At 37.7% G+C, this 22,465-nt stretch overlaps 2 protein-coding genes across 4 annotated transcripts; both read left to right on the top strand.

Annotated features, from left to right (window-relative positions):
* The first annotated feature begins 1,087 nt into the window (after window positions 1-1,087).
* On the top strand, window positions 1,088-6,448 carry LOC114540237. Its single transcript, XM_028560512.1, has one exon. The coding sequence runs from the start codon at window positions 1,331-1,333 to the stop codon at window positions 6,134-6,136; it is 4,806 nt and encodes a 1,601-aa protein (XP_028416313.1). The 5' UTR covers window positions 1,088-1,330; the 3' UTR covers window positions 6,137-6,448.
* Window positions 6,449-9,157: 2,709 nt separating this feature from the next.
* LOC114540245 lies at window positions 9,158-20,874 on the top strand. Of its 3 annotated transcripts, none has more exons than XM_028560526.1 (9): window positions 9,158-9,233; window positions 14,013-14,425; window positions 15,243-15,421; window positions 15,983-16,077; window positions 16,556-16,712; window positions 17,993-18,056; window positions 18,718-18,983; window positions 19,595-19,784; window positions 20,512-20,874. In XM_028560526.1, the coding sequence occupies exons 2-9, from the start codon at window positions 14,035-14,037 to the stop codon at window positions 20,541-20,543; spliced, it is 1,374 nt and encodes a 457-aa protein (XP_028416327.1). In that variant the 5' UTR covers window positions 9,158-9,233; window positions 14,013-14,034; the 3' UTR covers window positions 20,544-20,874. The 3 variants fall into 3 exon arrangements, with proteins under 3 accessions (XP_028416327.1, XP_028416326.1, XP_028416328.1); XM_028560525.1 differs by having other exon boundaries at window positions 15,240-15,421; XM_028560527.1 differs by lacking the exon at window positions 9,158-9,233 and having other exon boundaries at window positions 14,092-14,169; window positions 15,240-15,421.
* The last annotated feature ends 1,591 nt before the right edge of the window (window positions 20,875-22,465 follow it).

The raw sequence follows: 22,465 nt of genomic DNA, 5'->3' as shown, positions 1-22,465 counted from the left end.
CGCTCTTTTGGGTTCGAACTGCCTAGCGCGCCAAAGTCTGGGTACGAGAGAGTTCAATAATTGTTTTCTTGGATGCAATTTCAATCCAAAAAATAATGAAGCGTATATAAAAAGACAAAACTCCGAAGGTTGATGCTTTTCAAGATTTCGTACGGCCATACCGCAAGGCCAAGGCATTATTAATTATTATTGACCGAGTGTGAGGTCAGTACTGTGAAATATCAGACCGAGGCTTTTTGGTACAGTTCCACTAAATAAATGTGCTTGAAAGTGTTATATAAACAGCACTTGTAATATTAGTCTTTAATGTTTTGAACCTTTCGTTATCTCAAATTACTCACTTACATACTGAGCAATCATTACTTCTGGGGATTCTGTGTTCTTTTAGTTTTTTTGTACCCTGCAGTCATCTCAAACTGTGTCAATTGTACATTTTTCCTTCGGTCATTATCCTAGTATGTATAATCTTTTGGCCAGGATGTGCGAAACAATCAGAGATATAGCAGAGAATTAGCGAGAATCGTTGCTCAGCACTTGGTTAGCGCATGTTTGAAATATTGTTACGCGGTTCAAAAGCATGGCAAAAATCGTAATCGATTTCTTACGCAATATTAGCTTAGGGTCGCTTTTTCAGCTTTTGTGTCCGGAATTAGCTCCCAGGGGCTTTATCAGGTGACGTCAGATGACTTCACGACCATGCGGAGCAAGCTAGAAAAATATAGTGATTTGTGAAACATCTGTGAAATTACAATCTGTGACATCGAGACAAATATAATCATTTTTATTCATTCTTTTGTGATTGTTGTGGATACTTTTACTTGGAGGCGATAATCCCCAACACTTGGCACCTTCCGACGGGATTTTAGAGCTTGGTGAGTACACTTAAACAGCGAATTTTGGGACTATTTATCGTTCGTCTAATTCGAACTCGAACATAAACATTCGCCTTCGGGGCGAAATTTGTCGACTATGGAGGTCGCTGAAGAGAAATTAAAGACAAAACTCGCTCAATTAAACTTAACAGCGAATAGAACAGCGTCTATTGTGGAAAAGGGGCATGTGGAAGCGATAGAAAGGCAAAAATACACTGAGAACTGTGATAAATGAAATAGATCAATTGCGTATTGAAATCGAAGCGTACAAAATATCAGGGAAAACTGGGGACGAAGAATTAGATGCGTGGAATGAGAATATTGATACGCATATTGCAAAGGGTGATCAAAGCGTAGAAACCTTGAAAGATTGGCTAAATAATCGAAAGACAGAGCGTAAAACACACGAGAGAGAAGAGCAGATCCAATTCGAGGTCAAGTTGCAAGAGACCAAAGCTATGTTCAAGTCAAAACCTGAGAGAAATCAAGACAGTTCTCCCCAATCTCATAGCGAAGCAACAAATGTTCAAGCGAAACTACCTAAATTAGTCATCACTAAATTTAACGGGTCATTTACTGATTGGAACAGATTCTGGGGTCAATTTACGGAGTCAATTGACAAATCCAGTTTGCCAGCGATTACTAAATTCTCATACTTGAGGGAACTGTTAGAAGACAAAGTGAGAAAAACTGTAGAAGCGCTGCCATACTCAGCAGAGGGTTATGATAGAGCGGTAGCCATCCTTAAAGAGAAGTACGGGAAGGAACGGGAGATTGTTAAAGCTTATGTGAAGGAAATATTAGAGCTTCCCCCAGTTCACACAGCCAATGCAAGGAAGATTCATGAGTTCTGTGAGAAACTAACATACAATGTGCAATCACTCCAGACCATGAATAAACTTTCTCAAGTAGATGGAGCAGTGGCAATGACTTTAGATAAATTACCAGCTATCAGAGGAGATCTCGTTCGCACAGACCAAGACTGGGAAAATTGGGATTTTGTACAACTTACAGAGGCCCTTCGACTGTGGGCAAGAAGAAACCCGATCACTGAGAACTCCAACTCCGAAGACAAGGATCGAAGACGAGACAGAATGGGTCGGACTTACCACACTCGCCAAGGGACTGGGGCACAACGTGTGTGTGTATATTGCAATGCTACTGATCATAAATCAACAAGCTGCCCAACAGTTAAAACATCAGAGGAGCGCAGAAAAATACTAGCAAGTAAAAAACTGTGTTTCAACTGTACTGGAGCCTCCCACCGAGCAGCGGAATGCAAAAGTACTGTGACCTGTCACGACTGTGGTAGACGACATCACACCTCAATCTGTGAAAATCCAAAGAAACCTGAGGGGTTCATGTCAGCCCATAGAGCAGAAGACAACCAAGTTATTTATCCAGTGGTGGTCATTGAAGTTGATGGTATAAAAACAAGAGCTCTACTTGACACCGGCTCAGGGAGTTGCTATGCCTCAGCCAAACTTATAGATGCTTTGAACAAGAAACCGAGGGAGATCCAAACAAAACGGATTGAAATGATGCTGGGATCAACAACAACCAGAGTTGAAATCTACCCTGCAACTATCAAAGGAGCTGATTGTCAATTCACAATGGAAGTCGAACTATCCAAGGTCCATAAGCCACAACTGATGGAAATTGATAATCCTCGGTATGAAGAGTTGTTAAGCAAGTACAGCCATTTGAAGGGAGTAAGAATAGATGATCCTGATGACAAACCACACCTTCCAATACATGTAGTTCTCGGAGTTAATGAGTATGCCAGCATCAAGACAACAACTGCACCGCGAGTTGGGAAACCTGGGCAACCCATTGCTGAACGTACTCGCTTGGGTTGGGTGCTAATGTCGCCTGGTAGGGAAGATGTGACCAGTCCCCTTCTGCTAACCCGATCAGTCAGTACAGACTATGAGCAGCTGTGCTCTTTGGATGTGCTAGGACTTGCTGACAAGCCAGAGAATGACCAAGGAACTGTATATCAGGAATTCAAGGAGCAACTACAACGAAACGAGGCTGGTTGGTATGAAACAGCGTTGCCTTGGAAGGCCAACCATCCGGAACTACCAACAAATGAAGTAGGCAGTCAGAGAAGGTTACGGCAACTTGTCAAACGGCTTGAGCGAGAGGGGAATTATGACGAGTACCACAGCATCCTTCAAGAACAGCTCGAAAGCGGAGTGATTGAAAGAGCACCCACAGTACCCAAAGGCAAAGAATACTACATCCCACATAAAGGAGTGTCCAAGAAAGAGGCAGAAAGTACAAAGTTGCGGGTGGTCTATGATGCATCTGCACGAGAAGATGTGAAGCATCCCTCCTTAAACGACTGCTTGAATCCAGGACCATCACTTCAAAACATGCTATGGAACATCCTGATAAGATCACGTTTCCACCCGATCCTGTTGACAGGGGACCTCCAGAAAGCGTTTTTGCAGATTAGAATAAAGGAGGAAGAGAGAGATTCATTGAGGTTCCATTGGACACCACCTGGCTGTACCGAAACCCAAGTATACCGTTTCACAAGAGCCTTGTTTGGGCTAACTTCATCGCCTTTTCTTCTCGCGGGAGTCCTCGACCAACATTTAGAACTGTGGGAACGCCAGTACCCTGAAATCGTTAAAGAGATTCGCGAAGGGCTGTACGTGGACGACCTAATGGTTGGCGGTGCATCAATTGACATTGTGCAAGAAAAGAAAGACACGTCCATCGAAGTTTTCCAAGACGCCTCTTTTACGCTTCATAAATGGCACTCAAATGCCAGAGAACTTGAAGCCAGCGGTAGTTCAGCAGCAGACGATGAATTGACCTATGCTAAGCAGCAGTTAGGGACGAGCCGACCGGGCACAAAGCTTTTAGGACTACCTTGGGACAAGGATAAAGACACCCTGAAGGTTGGGCTGCACAAAGATGAAACTATCACCACAAAACGAGGCGCTCTTTCTCAACTAGCAAAGATCTATGACCCCCTCGGTCTGGCCTCGCCAACGACCCTGCAAGGGAAATTTATTTACCGTGAGATGTGTGAAAGCAACATAGCCTGGGACGGTGAACTCCCAGCAGAGCTGAGAAAACAATGGATCGACTGGGTTTCCAAACTTCCTAGATACGTTGAAGTTGAGCGAACTCTGGCACCACATCATCAACCAATCTTAGAAATCGTATTGCACGCATTTGGAGATGCTAGCATAAAAGGGGTTAGCGCTGTTGTCTACGCGGTCGTCCGACAGGAGAATGGGACATCGCAAGGACTCGTCTGCTCAAAGTCTCGGTTAGCAAAGCGAAATTTAACCATTCCCCGGCTTGAGTTAGTGGCCGGTCACATGGCGATCAATCTGGTGACTAACGTCCGGTTAGCTATCAATCTATTCCCAGTGTCAGTACACTGTTGGCTTGACTCGACTGTGGCACTCTTCTGGATTCACGGGCACGGGGAGTACCGGCAGTTCGTTGCGAACAGGGTGCGCAAAATACAGGAGCATCAGGAGGTCAAGTGGCATTACGTGCCGACCAGTGAGAACCCCGCGGATCTGGGTAGCCGTGGCGGAAGTGTCGAACATAATCAACTATGGAACCATGGCCCGAGTTGGTTGAGCGAAGAAACTAGTTGGCCATCGGACAAGATCTTAGAGCCCAACGAGGAATCTAACGCTGAGTTAAAGGTGACTCGAAGCATCTTCGCAATGACAACTCACGTCCGTGATGACTTCGACCGACTACTTGATGCTTACGAAGTTCACAAGATTCTGCGAATTTGTGCATGGATTCGGCGATTTATCCGGAACTGCAGGACGAAAGCAGGGGTTCGGCAAGACGGCCCACTAGTCGCAAGTGAGATTGAACAACAGAGACTTTGGTGGATTAAACGAGCACAACTAGAATGTCAAGGAAGAGCCAGTTTCAAGGAAGAGCAGCTACAACTGAATCTGCAGCTAAACAACGAAAATATCCTTGAATGTAGAGGGCGAATTGAAGGAGAGTTTCCAATCTACCTGCCAGACAGTCATCCCTTTACGAACGGAATTGTACGACAAGCACACCTATTGACTTTACATGGGGGTGTGTCCCTGACAATGGCAAAGGTACGCGACGACTATTGGATTCCCAGATTGCGCCGTTTGGTCAAGAAAGTGAGGAGTGCCTGCTGGGGTTGTAAGAGATTTAGAGCACAAGCATATCAGGCGCCACCCCCAGGAAACCTTCCAAGCACACGGACACAAGGGTCTGCGCCATTCCAAGTAATTGGCGTAGACTTCGCTGGCCCGATTTACTATCAATCAAAACCTGGAACTGAAAACAAGGCATATCTAGCGCTGTTTGGTTGCAGCCTGACACGGGCCGTGTATCTAGATTTATTGAAGTCAATGGAAGCACCTGAGTTCATACTGAGCCTGAAACGGTTTATCGCACGTCGAGGCAGGCCAAAGCTTATCTACTCGGACAATGCTTTGACCTTTAAGGCGACCAAGAAATGGCTCCGATGTGTACAGAAAGATGAACGTCTCAATGATTACCTGGCTGACCTTTCCATCAAGTGGCAGTTTAACTTGAGCCGTGCCCCTTGGTGGGGAGGTCAATTTGAACGCTTAGTCGGCCTGTTTAAGAGTGCCTTTTACAAGAGTATCGGAAATCGGACATTAAGATGGAATGAGCTTGAGGAAGTTGTGATTGATGTGGAGGTCTGTCTTAACAATAGGCCTCTGAGCTATGTGGAGGACGATGTTGAACTCCCACTACTAACCCCTAACACGATGCTGACGATTAACCCTAACCACGTACCTGAATTAAAGGCGCACCACATGGACGAAGCAGATTTACGGAAACGAGCTAAGCATATTAAGAGATGCAAAGAAGCCTTGTGGAATCGCTGGACGAGAGAGTATATAAGAAGCCTACGCGAGCAGCATCGTCGTGCTGGAGGAGAACAAACCCCATACCCAACCGTTGGTGAAGTGGTTATTATAAAGGGTGAATCGAAAAACCGGAATATGTGGAAACTTGGTATCGTCACTGAATTGATAAAGGGAAGAGATGGAATAACGAGAGCAGCAAAATTAAAGGTTGGGACAGGAAACCTGGAACGTGCCCTTCAACACCTATGCCCTCTCGAACTGTCCTGTGATTGGCAACAACCACCTCGACTTAACGCAAGTGCGCCTGCGTTTCAACCACGACCAAAAAGAGACGCGGCAGCTGCGGCGGAATTGCGTATTCGACAAACGGCGGAAGAAGACAAAGAAGAATAAAGAAACAATAAGAGAGAAAAACATTAGAAACTTTGATATTTGACGTTAATGAATGTTGAACTTGCATGACAAACAGGTGTGACATGTATATCACTCCGTGTATATACATGGGGGAGTGTGTCCGGAATTAGCTCCCAGGGGCTTTATCAGGTGACGTCAGATGACTTCACGACCATGCGGAGCAAGCTAGAAAAATATAGTGATTTGTGAAACATCTGTGAAATTACAATCTGTGACATCGAGACAAATATAATCATTTTTATTCATTCTTTTGTGATTGTTGTGGATACTTTTACTTGGAGGCGATAATCCCCAACATTTGAATATACATATTAACAATGAAATAGTGTTCTTTTGATATAATATTATTGAACAATAAATAAATCGTATGCATTTTAACTACCTCCTCTGCAGGCCCTTCTCGGGCAAATATGGCGGGCGGTGACATATTGATCCAAACAAACCATGTCATGTATTGAGATAAATTTTGTCTTTAAATATGGTACAGTTTTAATTTATTAAATTTAGTCAAATAATTGTACTGGAAACGCAATTGTACTGAAAAGTTACAACGTAGCAAACCTTTTGAAGATCGTCGTATTCTAAAGCAATAACATTGGAATCGAAATCGCTTCAGTTCAGTCTTGCTTCAAGAAGAATGTCGTCAGGGTCTTCAGGGATTCAGTCTTCAGGGATTCTGTAAGTCAGAATAAATGACATGCATATGATCTAAGTCGAAATTCAAAAACCTAACTAACATTCTCTATTAATCACAAATACTCCTAGATAACAGGGAGGAGCAGCGTCTTCAGATAAACAACTTCGCATTTAATGTGGTATAACAACCACATGCCTAAAATACATAGACAAATATTAAGACCTAAGGGCCTTCGTCAGGGGAGAATAAAAATGGCCGAAATCAAGTCAAGAGAGCTCCTCTCCATACATGTATATATGCATGTCTTCAAGCTTCAGATGAACATAATCCTTGCGTGCGTCATTACTCTTGAATTTATTGGTATGTAAATAAAGTTAATCACCTCTTAAAGACTGTAATAACGTCAAACAAGACGTGCGAATCTGCACCTTTTCTGGGATAAACAAGACGCTGACAGCTGACTTGCCGTTAACCTCGGGTCGCAGGAGCTCAGTAAAGTTTGCAATTTTTCTACATTGAATGTCGCTGTCGCGGTATCGAATGTCCACGTTATCAAGTGATTTGGTCGTGCGCATATGTTCATCATTATAAAAAGCTAGCATTCGCCAATTTCAGTTATTCGTGTGTTTTTTATTGTGAATTGACAACATTAGCTTTATAATAACAATTCTTAATAAAATTTCACAACACGATGATGTACCAGTGACGTACCGGGTGTTATGTGGCAAAAACCTCGACACGACCAACCAAGCAGAATTATCGTGTCACTCACACGAAGTAATAAATTTGTGAATACATTGTTGCAGTTCGTTGCAGAGGTTAGTCTGTCAAAGCCGAGGGAACTGTTCGGCAAACAATAGCCGGAGGTCAGAGGTACGTATTTAAAATTTCTATAGATTATAGGTAATCTGTGTAGCAAAAAAAATCATTACAAAAAGCAAATTCCGATGAATAATTACAACGATCTTAAAATTCAAAATATGATCCAACAAGACGTGCAAATCTGCACACTTGGCCTTCAGCAAGAATCTTGCGGGCATAAAGTTTTAATAATAGTGTTTATTTTATTCGATTTGCTGTTCGAAAATTCTACTCCATGGTTTGTAGGAGCCATCTGTTCTGTTGATAACAATATATCTAGCAAGAAATGAATTCGGAACAATAAAACAAACATCTTTATTCTTGACATGATTAGATAAAATCAATATAATCATATGGTTTTAAATTTTTTCTTTTTTACAATGCTTCATTCAGAGAAAATGATATTGATACTTATAATACAGTCACTATCCTAGTGAAGAACCTTTGTTTTTGCCGTGCTCACGTCAGGCCGTGTGATACATAGCTATGTAATGTGTGTTAAGATTAGTAAACATAATAATTATGTACTAAGTTCATTCTACCGGATTTCCCGTGACACTCCGCAGATTAATTTGTTTTGTTGAAACGCAGATTTGCGCATATTTGAATTCTAGTATTGAAATACGATTAAAATAATTTGATATTCTCTCACAAAGTCACTCACAATCAAACAGTGATTTTTATCTTCTGACTATGAATTGAAAATTGAACATGAACCTGACGGATTATATGTCGAGCTTTTTGCCGCCATATAAGCAAACAACGTTTTGCCAAAGTTTTAGCATGCAGTAACACCTGTGCTCTTAATTGGGTTTAACTGATGAACAAGGAGTAATTTCGTTTTAAACTAATCCCAAAATTTGTTTACATTTCGTAGGCAAAGCCAATCAGAATGCTTGAATTTTTAATATTATATGTAAAATTGTAAATAATGTACCTTTTTTCTAGAAGTAGTCAAAATTTATGCATTCGGCTTGGGTTACTGAAAATGTAACCAAACTTGCTGATTGGTCTAAAACGAAATCCCCCCTTGTTTAAGCACAGTTTAACTGAGAAGGTTAATCACCGATGTAGAGCCAAGTAGCATCACATCATGGAGCACAATAAGCACAAGAGTGCCCGTAATTCCACCACAATTTGCCCCCCATAGCACCGAAAATATATGTTGATTACTTTACATTTATATTACACTTATTTTCCAATTCAGAGAGTACGAAAATTGAAAAATATCAACTTTTGAAACAATTATGACTTCGCGCAAGGATAAATTAATGCAGCAGTTGAATCTGGTGCCATTGTCGCAGGAAGGTGGATTCTTCCGGGAAACGTACCGTTCAAATCACGAAATCTTGAATGATGAAGGAAACAAAAGGCAGACTCTCACAGTAATCTATTATCTTATATCACAGGATGCAGGTGGAAGGGATTATTTGCACCAAAACAAAAGTGATCACGTTCATTTTTTCCACTGTGGTTGGCCTCTAGAGTACACCATTGTCACTCCATCATATGAAATTAAAAAGATTGTATTAGGGCCCGATCCAAGTAAAGGTGATGCATTTCAGTTAACGGTACCCGGTAACTACTTGAAAGCAACTAGATTAATGACTGAAAGAAATGAGTGTAAAACGTTTCCAAATGAGATACCATTTGCATTAATATCAGAAGCTGTCACTCCTGGTTTTGAATATGAAGATCGCTTTTGTTATAACGAAGAACTTGTTAAAAAGTTACCTAAAGAAATATGGGCGGAATTAACTGAACTTATTCCTTTAAAGAGCTAAATTCTCACTTGCTAGTTTTCAGTTGTGCGTTATCTAGGCATATTTTAAGTTTTTCTTTCTCCGATATTTTTCTGCTACCATATTTACTTGATTCAATTCAATATCCGAAACAAAGCGCCAAGCTTGATTACTGTATGTATTTCAAGTGCGAAATTTTTCTATTTGTATCGTGGTAGGAAATAGGAATGCCCATGCAAGCACAACATTCAATATTAGTAGCTTTTTTAAGAATAAAACACATTTGTGTTGTTATTTTTCTACTGCTAGTCAGTTCCAAATTTCAAAAAATTCAACAAAGATTGCTCAGTATATAAAGAGAAGGGAGTAGACAAGGAATGCTACCCCTTTTAGAACTCAGTTCTATTGTGTGCACTTTACTGTTTGTATTTATATATACATTGCATCTTGTGGGGCTTCAGGCTTGGTGATTACGGAACAAGGATTAGCACGATTTATATTATCAGCTACATTTAAATCAATTATGGCCCTGTCTACACGATGCCGGGATTTTTTGAATAGGCAAAAGTATTTCTCCGTTAAAATATTTATCCGCGTCAACATACACGTGAACACAAAAACGGTCCGAATGCGCTGATTAGAGGTTATTTGATCCCGCAATACACCTTCATGTTTTCCACCCAGGTTGGATGTCGAATTCAAAACAAAAATCTACCAAATCCACAGCAAAAGAAGAATAAGAACTTTATTTAGACAGATCGGCAAGCCCGACTCCTAAATATTGCTATTGAATTCTATTAAATGCAAGTCGTGTATAAAAATCTGTGAAAAGCCACACTCCGACATTTTTTACATATTCCTCGCAAATGCTAAATGAATTGGTGTAGATTTCACTCACCATGAAAATAACCTAAAAAAGACTCATTTTACGCATAGCAATATAAAGTTGAGCATAAGCCAGAACACTTGAAACAAGCCTCGTTAATATGGAAACGCCGGCAGTACCAATACCAAGGCAGTCTTAATTAAAATATGTAAATATCCAAATAACAAACTCAGATATAAGTAATTTTGAATTTCGCTTCCTAATGAATTGAAGAAACTTGGATCCATGATTAGCAAACTTTTCCCCCAAAATGGCACAATTAACGATTGAGGACCTTGTAAACTGTAGTTTGATACACTTATATCACAGGATACAGGCGGAAGGGATTATTTGAGCCGAAACAAAAGTGATCATATTTATTTTTTCCACTGTGGTTGGCCTCTAGAATACAAAATTGTCACTCCATCATATGAAATTAAAAAGATTGTATTAGGGCCCGATCCAAGTAAGGGTGATGCATTTCAGTTAACGGTACCCGGTAATTACTGATGATAACCCATTACTATGAATATATCGTTGTCGATTACCAAAATAATTTAATAGCTAAGCAATCAAGTGCAAGTCCGCAAAATGCCAGTATTGTGCCCTTAAGAAAGCTTTAAAATTTATGATCACTTTTTTTATGCGTGGTTACCGCTGTTCTATGAATTATTAGGATTTGAAAGATTTCATCCATCCGGATTACCTATAAGCAATAGCATCACAAAACGCATCAGTCGTGAGCTTGGGTGCATATGCTTTTAAATTGTAATTTATTCAACAATGCTCCGCTCTTTGGAATAAAATACAGAGTAGATGAGGCACTGATCACAAAAAGGAGCAGTCGTACGAATTTTTAGATTCATTAATTTACTTCTACTTTTGTAGAAAGCAATAATTTATTCTGTTTCTTTAGTGTCATTTAAAGCAGAAAGCAAACTAATGTTGAATAAATTTACAATTAGCACATCAGCCGATTTTGCGAAGATATGTAATAGTCTTGTCCAAATAAATATACTACCATGTATCAATAATAACTTTCTGAAAGCACAATACCGGTCGATGTGAATGCAATTTATGAATTTTTTAGCTGGTACCGGTCAAAGGAAATTAAATATATATACGGAGCCAAGATTAATACATACAAACACATTTCGTAAAGCGATTTACACAGAAGCCTAGTGGATTTATTCAGTACGGATATATGACCTCATCCCAATCCGGTCTTATTGACCTTGAGGCAGACTATAAACCTGGCACTGGTGTTTGTAGGAGAAAGAAGAATACAGAAACATTTTAATATTCTAGGTAAATATCTCCATTGTGTTCTAAGTTGAGGTATGTGAACTATCATTAGAGATTTGTACTGCGTGTCCATAAAAAAGTACCCCCTATTGTCTATTGAAATCATTCTTTTCATTGCTAAGGACTAATTGTTGTTGAGACGCACGGGGGGTTTGTGATATCGGTGATATGTTCATACATGCATAGATGTCTTTTGACCCCGCGGCCATCATTTCCACTCTGCAGATCGTTATAATTGTTCTAAAAATATAATGAACATAACAGTATTACCTTTTTTGACATGCATGTAAATTTAAGATAGTATTTACGAAAAATGTAAAAGTGTGAAAGAATCTGGGCAACTAGTATTATAGCAAAATTCTCAGGCACATTCGTAAGCTTCATTCCTGACATTCCCTTAAACAAATATTTGATTATTAATACATGATAGCATTGGGTGAGTCAAGTGAAGTGACAAGTTTGAAGTTTATGTCAAGTGACACAGAGATTATGCCAGAAATCACGGGAACCATGTAACTATAGTATTTTAATTAAATTTAGAACAAATGAAGCATATAAGATGATTTAAAACTGCCAACTTCGCTTTCTGTACAGACTGCACTCTTTCCAGTTTCAATATCTGCCAGCCTGGGGCCAATACGGAACGCATCTGCATATTCCACGGTTGATCTTATTACAAATCAACACGCACTAATATAAACATGTGGCAATGCACGCATAGGCGCTTTTCAACAGTTTGAGTCGAAGCGCTTCTTGCTTTGTTGATGTTGACACAGTTTAATAATAAAATATACATGGTTTGTAGACCACATAAAACTGCAATACAACTATTAACTATATGTTGAGGTTGAGGTTGAGGTAGTCTCCATGTTGACGATGACTGGGTTGAAAATAGGTGACCCATATAGCTATATAGGCTTTCTAACACGAAAGTATAATATTCTGTTTTATGCATTTGAATACCCGACTGTCAATTAAGGTGACTTGTAATTTTCCTTGCCACTTGCACTACAAATCTGCAATTCTGCTTTTAAAAGATGGAAATTAGTGAAAGAGTCTTCAAAATGCAAGTATAAGAAAACGTCCATGGATTGTAACGTTATTGCCAAGTTCACAACTCGCAAAAGTAGAATTGTATTGCAAGCTATTAGAAATTTCACCGTGTGACAGGGCTTTTAGGGTCATTTGCATAAAATATAGACGTTCAGTATTTGGGAAGGAGTTGGCACATTAAGGACTATAATTTTGGTTTTAAAGTATAATTTAGGCTGTATAAACTCATAAATGATGAAGATACCCTTCTTCACTTAATTATAGTTTGCCGTAAATAATAACAAATTTAAGTTTTTGTCGTCGCCATGTCCATCAGTATTGCTTTCAGTATGAACTCTGGTTGGGTGAGTAATTTATCTCAATGAATAATTTCAAGTCAACTTTTCTTGTTTCTCTAGAGCTTAGGGTACATTTTTATGAAAGTTGGTTACATTTTCATCTACATTTTGAAAAAAACGATCCATTAGATTTGAGAAACGTCAAGTGACGATCCCATGATGCAATTCGTGATCGCCAGACTAATTATTCCCACAATTTTCCATAATAACCTTTGTAATTATAATAATGAAAACACGGCCAGAGGGTATTCATATTTTTCTTTCGTCCATTGACATTATACAGTCATAAAAATAAAAATACTGCATAGTTTTCTTTATATACATGCATCTATAGTTTGATTTTGGCATATTTACTTAGTAAATGTCGTAAACAAGTCATTTTAGCCGATTTATGATATTCCGGGTGACGGGTGTATTTCAGTATTTAAATTAGTCATTGTTGAGGAGATCCGACGTAGTATTATGTTAATTGATAGTGTACTTTGCTTTTACTTGATAACAATTGAAGCAATTTTTCATGCAGACAACTTATCCTAGCGACCGTCACACACGCGGCAATAATTATAGCTACTACAAGCTGCTTAAAATCGCATATTTCCGGTGAGATAAGAAATGTGTTTTCTATGAAAAGTAGTACTGAAACCAGCCTTATAATGTAGTAGGTATCACAGGTTAACAGCTCGTTTCAAAGTACGAATTATCATGTAGAATTTATTATATATTCACTTTATGCATGACAGTTGTACATAATGAACGGAAATGCGATCAATTTTAGCGCGCTTGCATTAGCACAGACACTTGTCATGTTTATTTCACCTGTTCAGTCGTGTATACTAGTCTATCGCTGACGACAACGTATAATCAAATCATAGAAAGAAAAAATTTTAGGCTAAAAGCTGTTAACGCTGTTACGTTTCGTATGGTTTGGGCCTTTGGGGAGATATTTATCATATTTAATTCCATGGTTTGTTTAGATATCCAATATCCGTTATCATTGTGAATTCGATTAAAAAATAATCAAGATTTGAAACGCGATATAATTTTAACTCCACAGGACACATGTAGACCGAACAAGGATGAGAGAAGGTCTAGCGTCGCTTGTGATAGTGACATCAGTGTTTTCGTTATTCTGGTCGCATGCTGTTGATGGCAGCAGAAGCGGAGAGCCTTTGATTCCGAAGGAGGAATGCAACAAAATATCTGGAGTTGAAGTGAGATATAATGAATTTTATGAGCTCTATTTGGGTCATGATGGTGCGAACGATGAACTTCAAAAACAAGGAATCGTTTATCGATGCCTGTCAGAAGCCGTCGAAGCTTGCTGCCCAGGAATGACTTTGAATTTTACCCTCGTCAATGCTTCGGTTGAGTATTTGGTCGAGGAAGATATATTACACCACCACGGTATCCGGAATACATCTCATTTGATTTTTTACTTTCCTGAGTTTACAACCAAAAAAGATTTAGGTAATAGAGTGTGATGTCTACTGTCGTTTGTGATCAATTTATGAAAATTTATGCCTTGTTAACGTTAGTTGTTGAAAACATCCTTGATTTAAAATGGGGGACTGTGGCCATAGAGGATAGTTGGATTTTCACTGTTGATTGATCATCAAACTATTTTTCATTGTGAATTTCGCGCGCGGGACCGAATTTTTTATTCTTGCATGCGATATTTTTCGCGCGAACATTTCACTTTTGTTTCTGAGCTCTCAACTACAACCATCTGGAACAAATTGCTCAAATACAATGGAATAAAGTCGCTTCGCGCGAAAAATATCGCTGGTGGAAAACCATGCAGCTTTAGGCTGGATTTCCACTTACCGAGAAATAGTTCGCTAGCGAAATATTTGCATGTTTTGTTCAGAATTTTAACTGTATAAATGAATTAGTTCAACATGACTGTTCTCAATTGAAAAGAAAATACGCAAATACTCCGCTAGCGAACTATTTCTCCGCAAGTGGAAATTCATCCTCATGCAAAACTATAATCTGAGACTGAAAGACAGTGAAATATTCATATCTAAAATCCGCTTACAATATCCCTGAAAGCATTTGTTAATATTTAAAGTATTTGTTAATAATGCGTGTTTCATACAAACAATACCAAATTAATTAATATTTCACACAGCATAATTTGAGTATTTTTTGACACTTCCAGAAACATGCTCTCGATTTTGGAAAGCAATATATGTATCTTCGTCAAATTTTGCATAAAATATAATCGAAACCTTTGATCATTAATACGATAGCATTTTTCTGACATAAACTTTCTATTTAGAAGTCTATTCGCACAAAGTTCCGTTCTTAAAGTTACGAAAGTCACCCGGGTTTGCTCTGGTAATGTTAAGGAGTGAGTCACACTTGGATATATCTGCGTCTGATATAATTACGCCATCATGGCCAATCTTTGCTCTGGTTCTGTCGCTATCCTGGGCAGTTGGGATCGTTGGTTGGTTTTTAGTAAGTTTTCGTAAAAGGAGTCTAGGTCAAAGTAAAGCGTAGTGCTTACTCATATTTTAGACACCGCATTCATGTGTCAGCCTACAAGCGTCTATATGTCTAAACGAATGATAAAAAATGTGACACAGGCCGTAATAGTGCATATGACTCAGGTGTATATTATATGCAACGAATATTGTGATTATGCTACTCTGAATCACCATCCGGGTAAGCTGAAAAATAAGCTTTACAATAGGGTTCGATTCCCACGCAGAGGCAACTGCATGGCACGCTTGTCGTTTATCAGGAGGGACAAGAGGCGCAGAAAAAGCCCTTTCCAGTAAAGCATTTTACCGTCCGCAGACGTTTTAAGCAACGGTAGTAATATAGCTGCTTATCTCACAATTTTCAATAACTCTCTTATATGCACCGATACAGAAATGCGCTTTCACGAAAATCCTCTTCCACCCCAATTCAATAAGAATTAGATGGGATGCATTATTCAGTATTAAACTCATGATTTCTAAATCGTAAAAAAATCATGGTAACGAGGTTACTATGTCAAATAATTCCTCTATTTAGGAACATTGTTATAATTCCGAACAATTCCGCAAACCTTTTGTTCGAGGAATGTTTGATGGGTTTTGGTGGGCCTTAGTCACTATGACAACAGTTGGGTGAGTATAAGAATTTGAGTGTCTTGTACATTGAGTTACATGACCTCGCTATTATTTTTAGGAATTTTACAGGTTGTATCATAATCAAGTTATAAAGACATGCATGCAGAAATTACCTATAAAAATTGTCATACGCTAAAAATTTGGCTTGTTTTAAATAATGTATATCTAATGCTTAAATAATGCTTAAATTCCCTTTCTTATTATAGATTAGAATTGCAAATTAGTTTTGTTTTCTGTTTTATAATACATTCTGCTTAAAAATAGTCATTATACAGATTCATCATAACAAAATTACTTTGCATTTGGTTGTTTGTAGTCGAGCTTCGCGGGAAGTGACATTTTTAATTTTATTTCAGAGCAACCACCTGGAACTAATTGCTCAAATGAAAAGAAATCTAAAACCTGCTTGAGTATTAACAATATAAAAATTCGTCTTAACATAGTGAAATCTAGTTATAAAGTCTTTCATTTTCAGATACGGCGACAAAACGCCGAAAACAATCCTTGCTCGTGTTCTTTGCGTTATCTGGATACTGGCAGGAGCGGTGCTACTTTCACTGTTCACAGCCAACACAACATCTATTATTACTGAAAGCAGAATAAAGAAAAACGCTCAGACAGTGGGCAAGAAGGTGAATTTCAATAATTACTATTACTGTGAAATAAATTGCAAAAATCAATTATATCACAGGGTTATGTAAACAGGATCTTTATGCTCCCCTAAAATCGCACCTGGAATGGACAACTTGCATAATAGACCAATTAATATGATCTAGGTAACAAGAAGAAAATAAATCACCACCTCTAAAAAAAGAATACTAAAATTAGTATAATGTCAAGTTTGGCTGTAAAATGTGAAGTAGTACGGGAGATATATAGCCATGCGAATTACGCAATTTTGTATACTCTTGTATTACAGACGGAAGTGTATAATTATATAATTAGCCTAATTTCTCACGATGACGTTTTTAGGGTACTTTCAATTTTCTCAAATGCGTTTAAAAAATTATAACAACATGAAGAGCAATTTTTTTAGAATCAACAGACCATCTCAAAAATAAATTCAGCTTAGAATTAAAGACAGTCGCCGTTAAGAGCTCTTACCGTTTTGAAAAAGTACCCCCAAAATGGCGGCATATTCGTCATCGTGAGAAAGGCTAATTTAGTTACACACTTCCGGCCCAGTAAAAAAGTATACAAAATTTGTTTGGCTATATTTTTCGCAATTTACAACATTTCGCAGCCAAACTTGGCAATTTTACAAAGTCAGTTAGCATGCTCTTTCTACGCCTAAGTTAAGATTTGGTCTGTTATGCAAAAGATCAATTATTTTGTCAGGCAAATCACGGACAAAATCATCTACGGTAGGTTAAACTTGTATAGAGAAATGGTACATTTGCGAAATATTATCATATTTTCCGTTAAATTGAGAACAGTCAAGTTGAACTAATTTATTTATGCTGTTAAAATTCGAAAAGAAACTGATATGAAATATTTCGCTAGCAAACCTTGTTTCTTTAAGTGGAACCTCGTTTAAGCTTCAAAGACATCCAGCTGATCTGGGAATAAAAATCAACCAATCAAAAGCCAAATCTTCGACAAAACTGAATTATCATTTCCTTCATTGCATAATATGATTTCGACCCTCGAAAATATCAAGTAATTTTATTATATTTATGTAAAAACACGTTTATTTTTTTCCCAACTGCATATCAGAATTTCAATTCTTCACTCTTTATACTATTAGTTGGAAGAATAAGGACAAATAACACCAGGCACATGATAACTCAGTTTTGTCGAGACGCTTTATGACGTCATGATCTCAGATCAGCTGGATCGTTTACCTGACCTTATATATTTCGCTTGAACATTTTATAACTCCTCATAAATCAATTATTTCATTTATTATCAGATTGGATTAGTCAATATGAAACAATTTGTAGAGGCGGAACTGAACCTTGGAGCTCAAATCATTGGTAAAAATGAGATGCATTTATGTGTTTAATATATATTTATAATATAACATTAATAGTACGTGCGTGCTGATTGGTCAAGAAGCGTGTTTCTATAACTGCATAGAAACAGGAATTTTCCTGCCGAACTTGACAAGCGAAGTAATGTAATGGGAATTTATAATTGAATCGAATTATAATATTTGTTCAAAATCTTTTTATTGAGTTATATTATAAAAGAAAAGTAAATATTTTCCCCTTTGTTTCTATATAGTTATGGAAACATTGTGGGAGTTTGGGAGAACTCGAAATTTACTGATTATTTCTCGTTCTCCAAAACTCCCACGCGTGTTTCTATAACTGTACAGAAATGCGAAAAATATTTTCTATTTCTTAAATGTTGTCTGTTTCTCAAATAGTTCATGAATAGCAGCATTATACTCGCTACGTGTCGGCTTCTGAGTGGCTAGCTATACCTCAAAATAAAAGTAGCCAACCACGCAAGCTGCAAATAATTCAGTAATATGTTACCAGAGTCAAGTTGTCTGTAGCTGCGCAGTAAACGCACTTAGTTGGGAACTAATGTTTTTTTACCTAATTTTAAGTTGGGTTGGCCGGAAGACAAGTTTCCCCAAATTTCTAAATTCCCTTAAGAAACGTGTACCAAGAATCTTTAAATTTCTAGAATTTCCAAAAGTTGAACTTGCTTTGGAAGCGCTGAGAAGCAAGGAAATAGACCGTCTGTTGTTTCCACATTACCTTGATCTACTTTATCTTATGTCAAAATCAGATAAAGTGTCTCTTCTGTCTCCTCGTGAAATATATATCGTGAAGGAAATGGATAAATCTTTCCAGATTGGAATGGTATTGTCTCATGCTGAAGCATCCATAATTCAAAATGTAGAATTCTATACATGCTTGGAGGTAATGGCATCTAGATTCAGTTCAAAGGTAAGAGAATCAGATAAAACGTTGATAATGGGGAAAAGGCTCTTTTTACCACTATCAGAATTAGCGGGAGGCGAGAATGTGGCTAATCAGGCTATATTGCAGAGTTACATCAAATGAAACTGTTATAAATTGTATGCCTTCAATAGACCATAAATCATATAGGAATATTAATTTCTACCCATTTGCAGCCACATCATAGCATTTTATACAACATCTCACAATTTTACTCCACATTCAGACGCGCATATACCTAGATTTTCTGGGGGGTGCAATGTTTTATATTTGGGATGTGAAAATGGTTAAAAGTGATTCAGTCCCATACAGCAATTTCCGACGTCCTTCTACGAATTTATCCGCACCCCAATCGGTGGCATCCTCCAATGAGATGATGGTCTCTAGATCTCACTTCTTAATTTGAAAAACTGTGCAACTACATATTTAGAATGAATGCTTTACAATGCGATTAATTCAGAAAGTTTTTTTTAATTCATTGTATGGAATCTCACGATTTGCGCTTTTGTTGGCGTCAAGAGAGAGTTTTGAGTCTCAATATCGTTGGAAAGGGCCTCAAATACATTTTACCTGCTTTAAAATTTAGTTAATTTTTTTAGTACGCGTATGATTATTCTCTTATCGATGGCTCTATTGTTGACAACGTGAAGGACACATTTGATACGAAAGTAACTCTACAATTTTTCTTCGTAATTTTGGGAATCATTGGCTTAATGTTTCTTATTGGAGCAGCTTGGGATATTTACCACCTCTACCGCGATGGTAGTGTGTTAAAGATAAATTTTCCAGGTGCGCATTTTGTGTGGGTTTTATTATTTTCAGGTTTACTTTTGTACAGTGATACCTTTTCAAGCTTTCATCATTTACAAGTGTCGCAACTTCAATTTTTTATTAGTGACTTTGCAGAAAAAACTTTTACTCAATTAATCTATCCACAGTTAATAGAATATACATGGTTTGCATGGAGACCACATAAAACTACAATGCAACTCATTAACTATGTTGAGGAAGATTTATGCAAAAAATTGTTCCTTTATCATCACATGTATATTGTATTTTGCGCAGATAAACCAATAGCAATAACTATTTTAATTAACATATTTTTCAAGTCAAGGTTGATGAACTTAGCAAAACGAATGCCATTGGTAAATTTGGCTAAACTACAATAGACACGTGACGAGAAAAGAACCATTTTTGCATAAACCTGGAATATAACATAGTTAATGAGTTGTATTGTACTTTTATTTAGTCTCCAAAATATTCTATTAACTGTAATATACCTTAATCGGAGAAATATTGCATCTTAAAAAGGGTTTTTGATGTACATAAATTGTACATGTTGATATATTTGGAAGAAAAGTTTACATTCTTTCAAAAGCAATATTTTTTTTAAAATTTCTCTGGCACTAAAAGATCAGTTTGTGGCTTATAATATATAACTTTGCATCAATTGTGATAGGATAATATACATCAGGTAATAATATTATCTGTTATTAATCGTGTTGCCTGTATTTAGATTGCGTAAGACGACAGTCAAGGCCCGTTTGACCTTGTAGACGAACCAGAAAGACGACATGTAGATCGTAATCCCGATGACATCGCCACGAAGGTCGAAGCAGTCCATTCTGTACATTATATATATTCGATAGATACTGTAAGATTAGAAATTGAAGTTTGCTAATTTCGTCTAAAACACAAATTTCTTCACTACGACATAACTATAGAAAACGAAGCTCGGGCACAATCCGTATATTGCGCATTTCCTGGCTACACAAATAGGCTTTGCGCATGCGTTGTACTACTCCAGCTGATATTATAAAGCTTTCAGTGCAAGCAAATTGACAGAGCCTCAAAGAGGACTGCAATAAAAATCAAAGTGAATGAGTGTTTTATTATGGATGCAAATCTGAATACGAAAAATTAATAGGCTTTCAAGCATTTGAAACACTTCCATGCAAAGCTTCTATATATGCATGCAGTATACAACGTTAACAACACCGCGGAAAAGCGTTTTTGCAAGCGCCAAATTATGAAACAAAACTTGTGCATAATTAAGAAATATAATTGGACCAGCGCCAAAATATAGACCAAAGAATCGTTTCAACGAAAACGATCGCTTCTAAAAAAGCGTCGTAATCTATCGAACGAAACTGAATTAATGCGACTTTTTTGTTTGGGCAGGGTGGATTGAGACAATTTTGGAAAATTGTTCAAAACAAAAGTTGAAACCTGAAAGTTAAGACAAAACCTCGTAATGTTAAGCCCCTTAATTCATTTAGATTGTAAAATAGCTGTATCCTAAATTTCAAGTTTCGAGTTTATTAATAAGACGACTCGGAAACAATGGCGTTGCCAGCCTGACGATTTTGTCTCGCTATGTAAATTTCGAGTTATTAAAATTATTCATGTCTTTAGAAATTTATCAGTTTTTACAGTGAATAAAATATTAGCATAGCCGAACAAATCTTCTGGATGGCTACGCTACTAGTCGAAAATGAAAGTTTCTAGAATGCGATGTTTATTTATTTGCTCGAAATAAATCATGGCTTTGAAGACACACAGTTAAGTCACTCCTTTCAACCTCTATTTTGAGCCTTTGGAAACGTTCGAGGCAGCCTTTCAATGCTTATTACGGCGCAGGGTTGACGCACAAAATTTGTTGCAACACTATACGAGAATCTCCTTATAATATATATACAATAATCCCGGAAATCAATTCCATGTCTTATAGTATCCAAAACTCGCAATATTCGTAATATTAACTGATTCGTATCGAAAACGGAAATCGTGGGCGTCAAAATTTTAACGCCATCGCTTGCGTCATGCTGAGGTCATTGTTAAATTCCAGCAGCTCTCAGAACTAACAACACGTACAGTGGTCGTCTGTATCATTTTTTCAATTCAATATGTTTGAATTGTATATACGTGCGTTTTTCTGGTGGATTTTTTCACCTATCTATTCCTTGCTCTCGCAAATTAATCTTTTCAAGGTAAAAAATTCTATAATTAAGTGAATTGTGTATAAAATATTCTCTCGTCAGCGATCGAGATTTACTTACAGCAGTCACTTCCGAGATATGAGAATCATCGCTACAATGCTTGCAATGTCGAGTATAAACGACGTCGCTGTCTTTAGCACAGCGAATTTTGTCATTGATGTCAAACAAAATCCTATATGTATGTTGTAGGTAATATAGCGATTTCCGGCTCAGAAACCGAAACTGGCTACTAGTAAATTAATAAATCCTACATGATTTTAAAATTTTAACCCTCATGATCTGCATGATGATGATCATGAACTGCGCAGTTCGACGATCAGAATATAGTTTGACGAATCTTGTAATCTTTGATATAACAATTTTTGTCAGCAGTTGGAAAACTCGATTGATTTTGCGAATGCTCAGGCTAAAATTGTAATGTTGCGACACAGTATCTAAAACAGTATCTAAAGCTTGCATGACGATGCAAGC

The sequence above is a fragment of the Dendronephthya gigantea genome, unplaced genomic scaffold (genome assembly GCF_004324835.1).
Source record: "Dendronephthya gigantea isolate DGI-Jeju-01 unplaced genomic scaffold, DenGig_1.0 000226F, whole genome shotgun sequence".
NCBI classification, from domain to species: domain Eukaryota; kingdom Metazoa; phylum Cnidaria; class Anthozoa; order Malacalcyonacea; family Nephtheidae; genus Dendronephthya; species Dendronephthya gigantea.
Note: the sequence above shows the minus strand (reverse complement) of the source record. Positions and strands in the feature narration are given on the sequence as shown.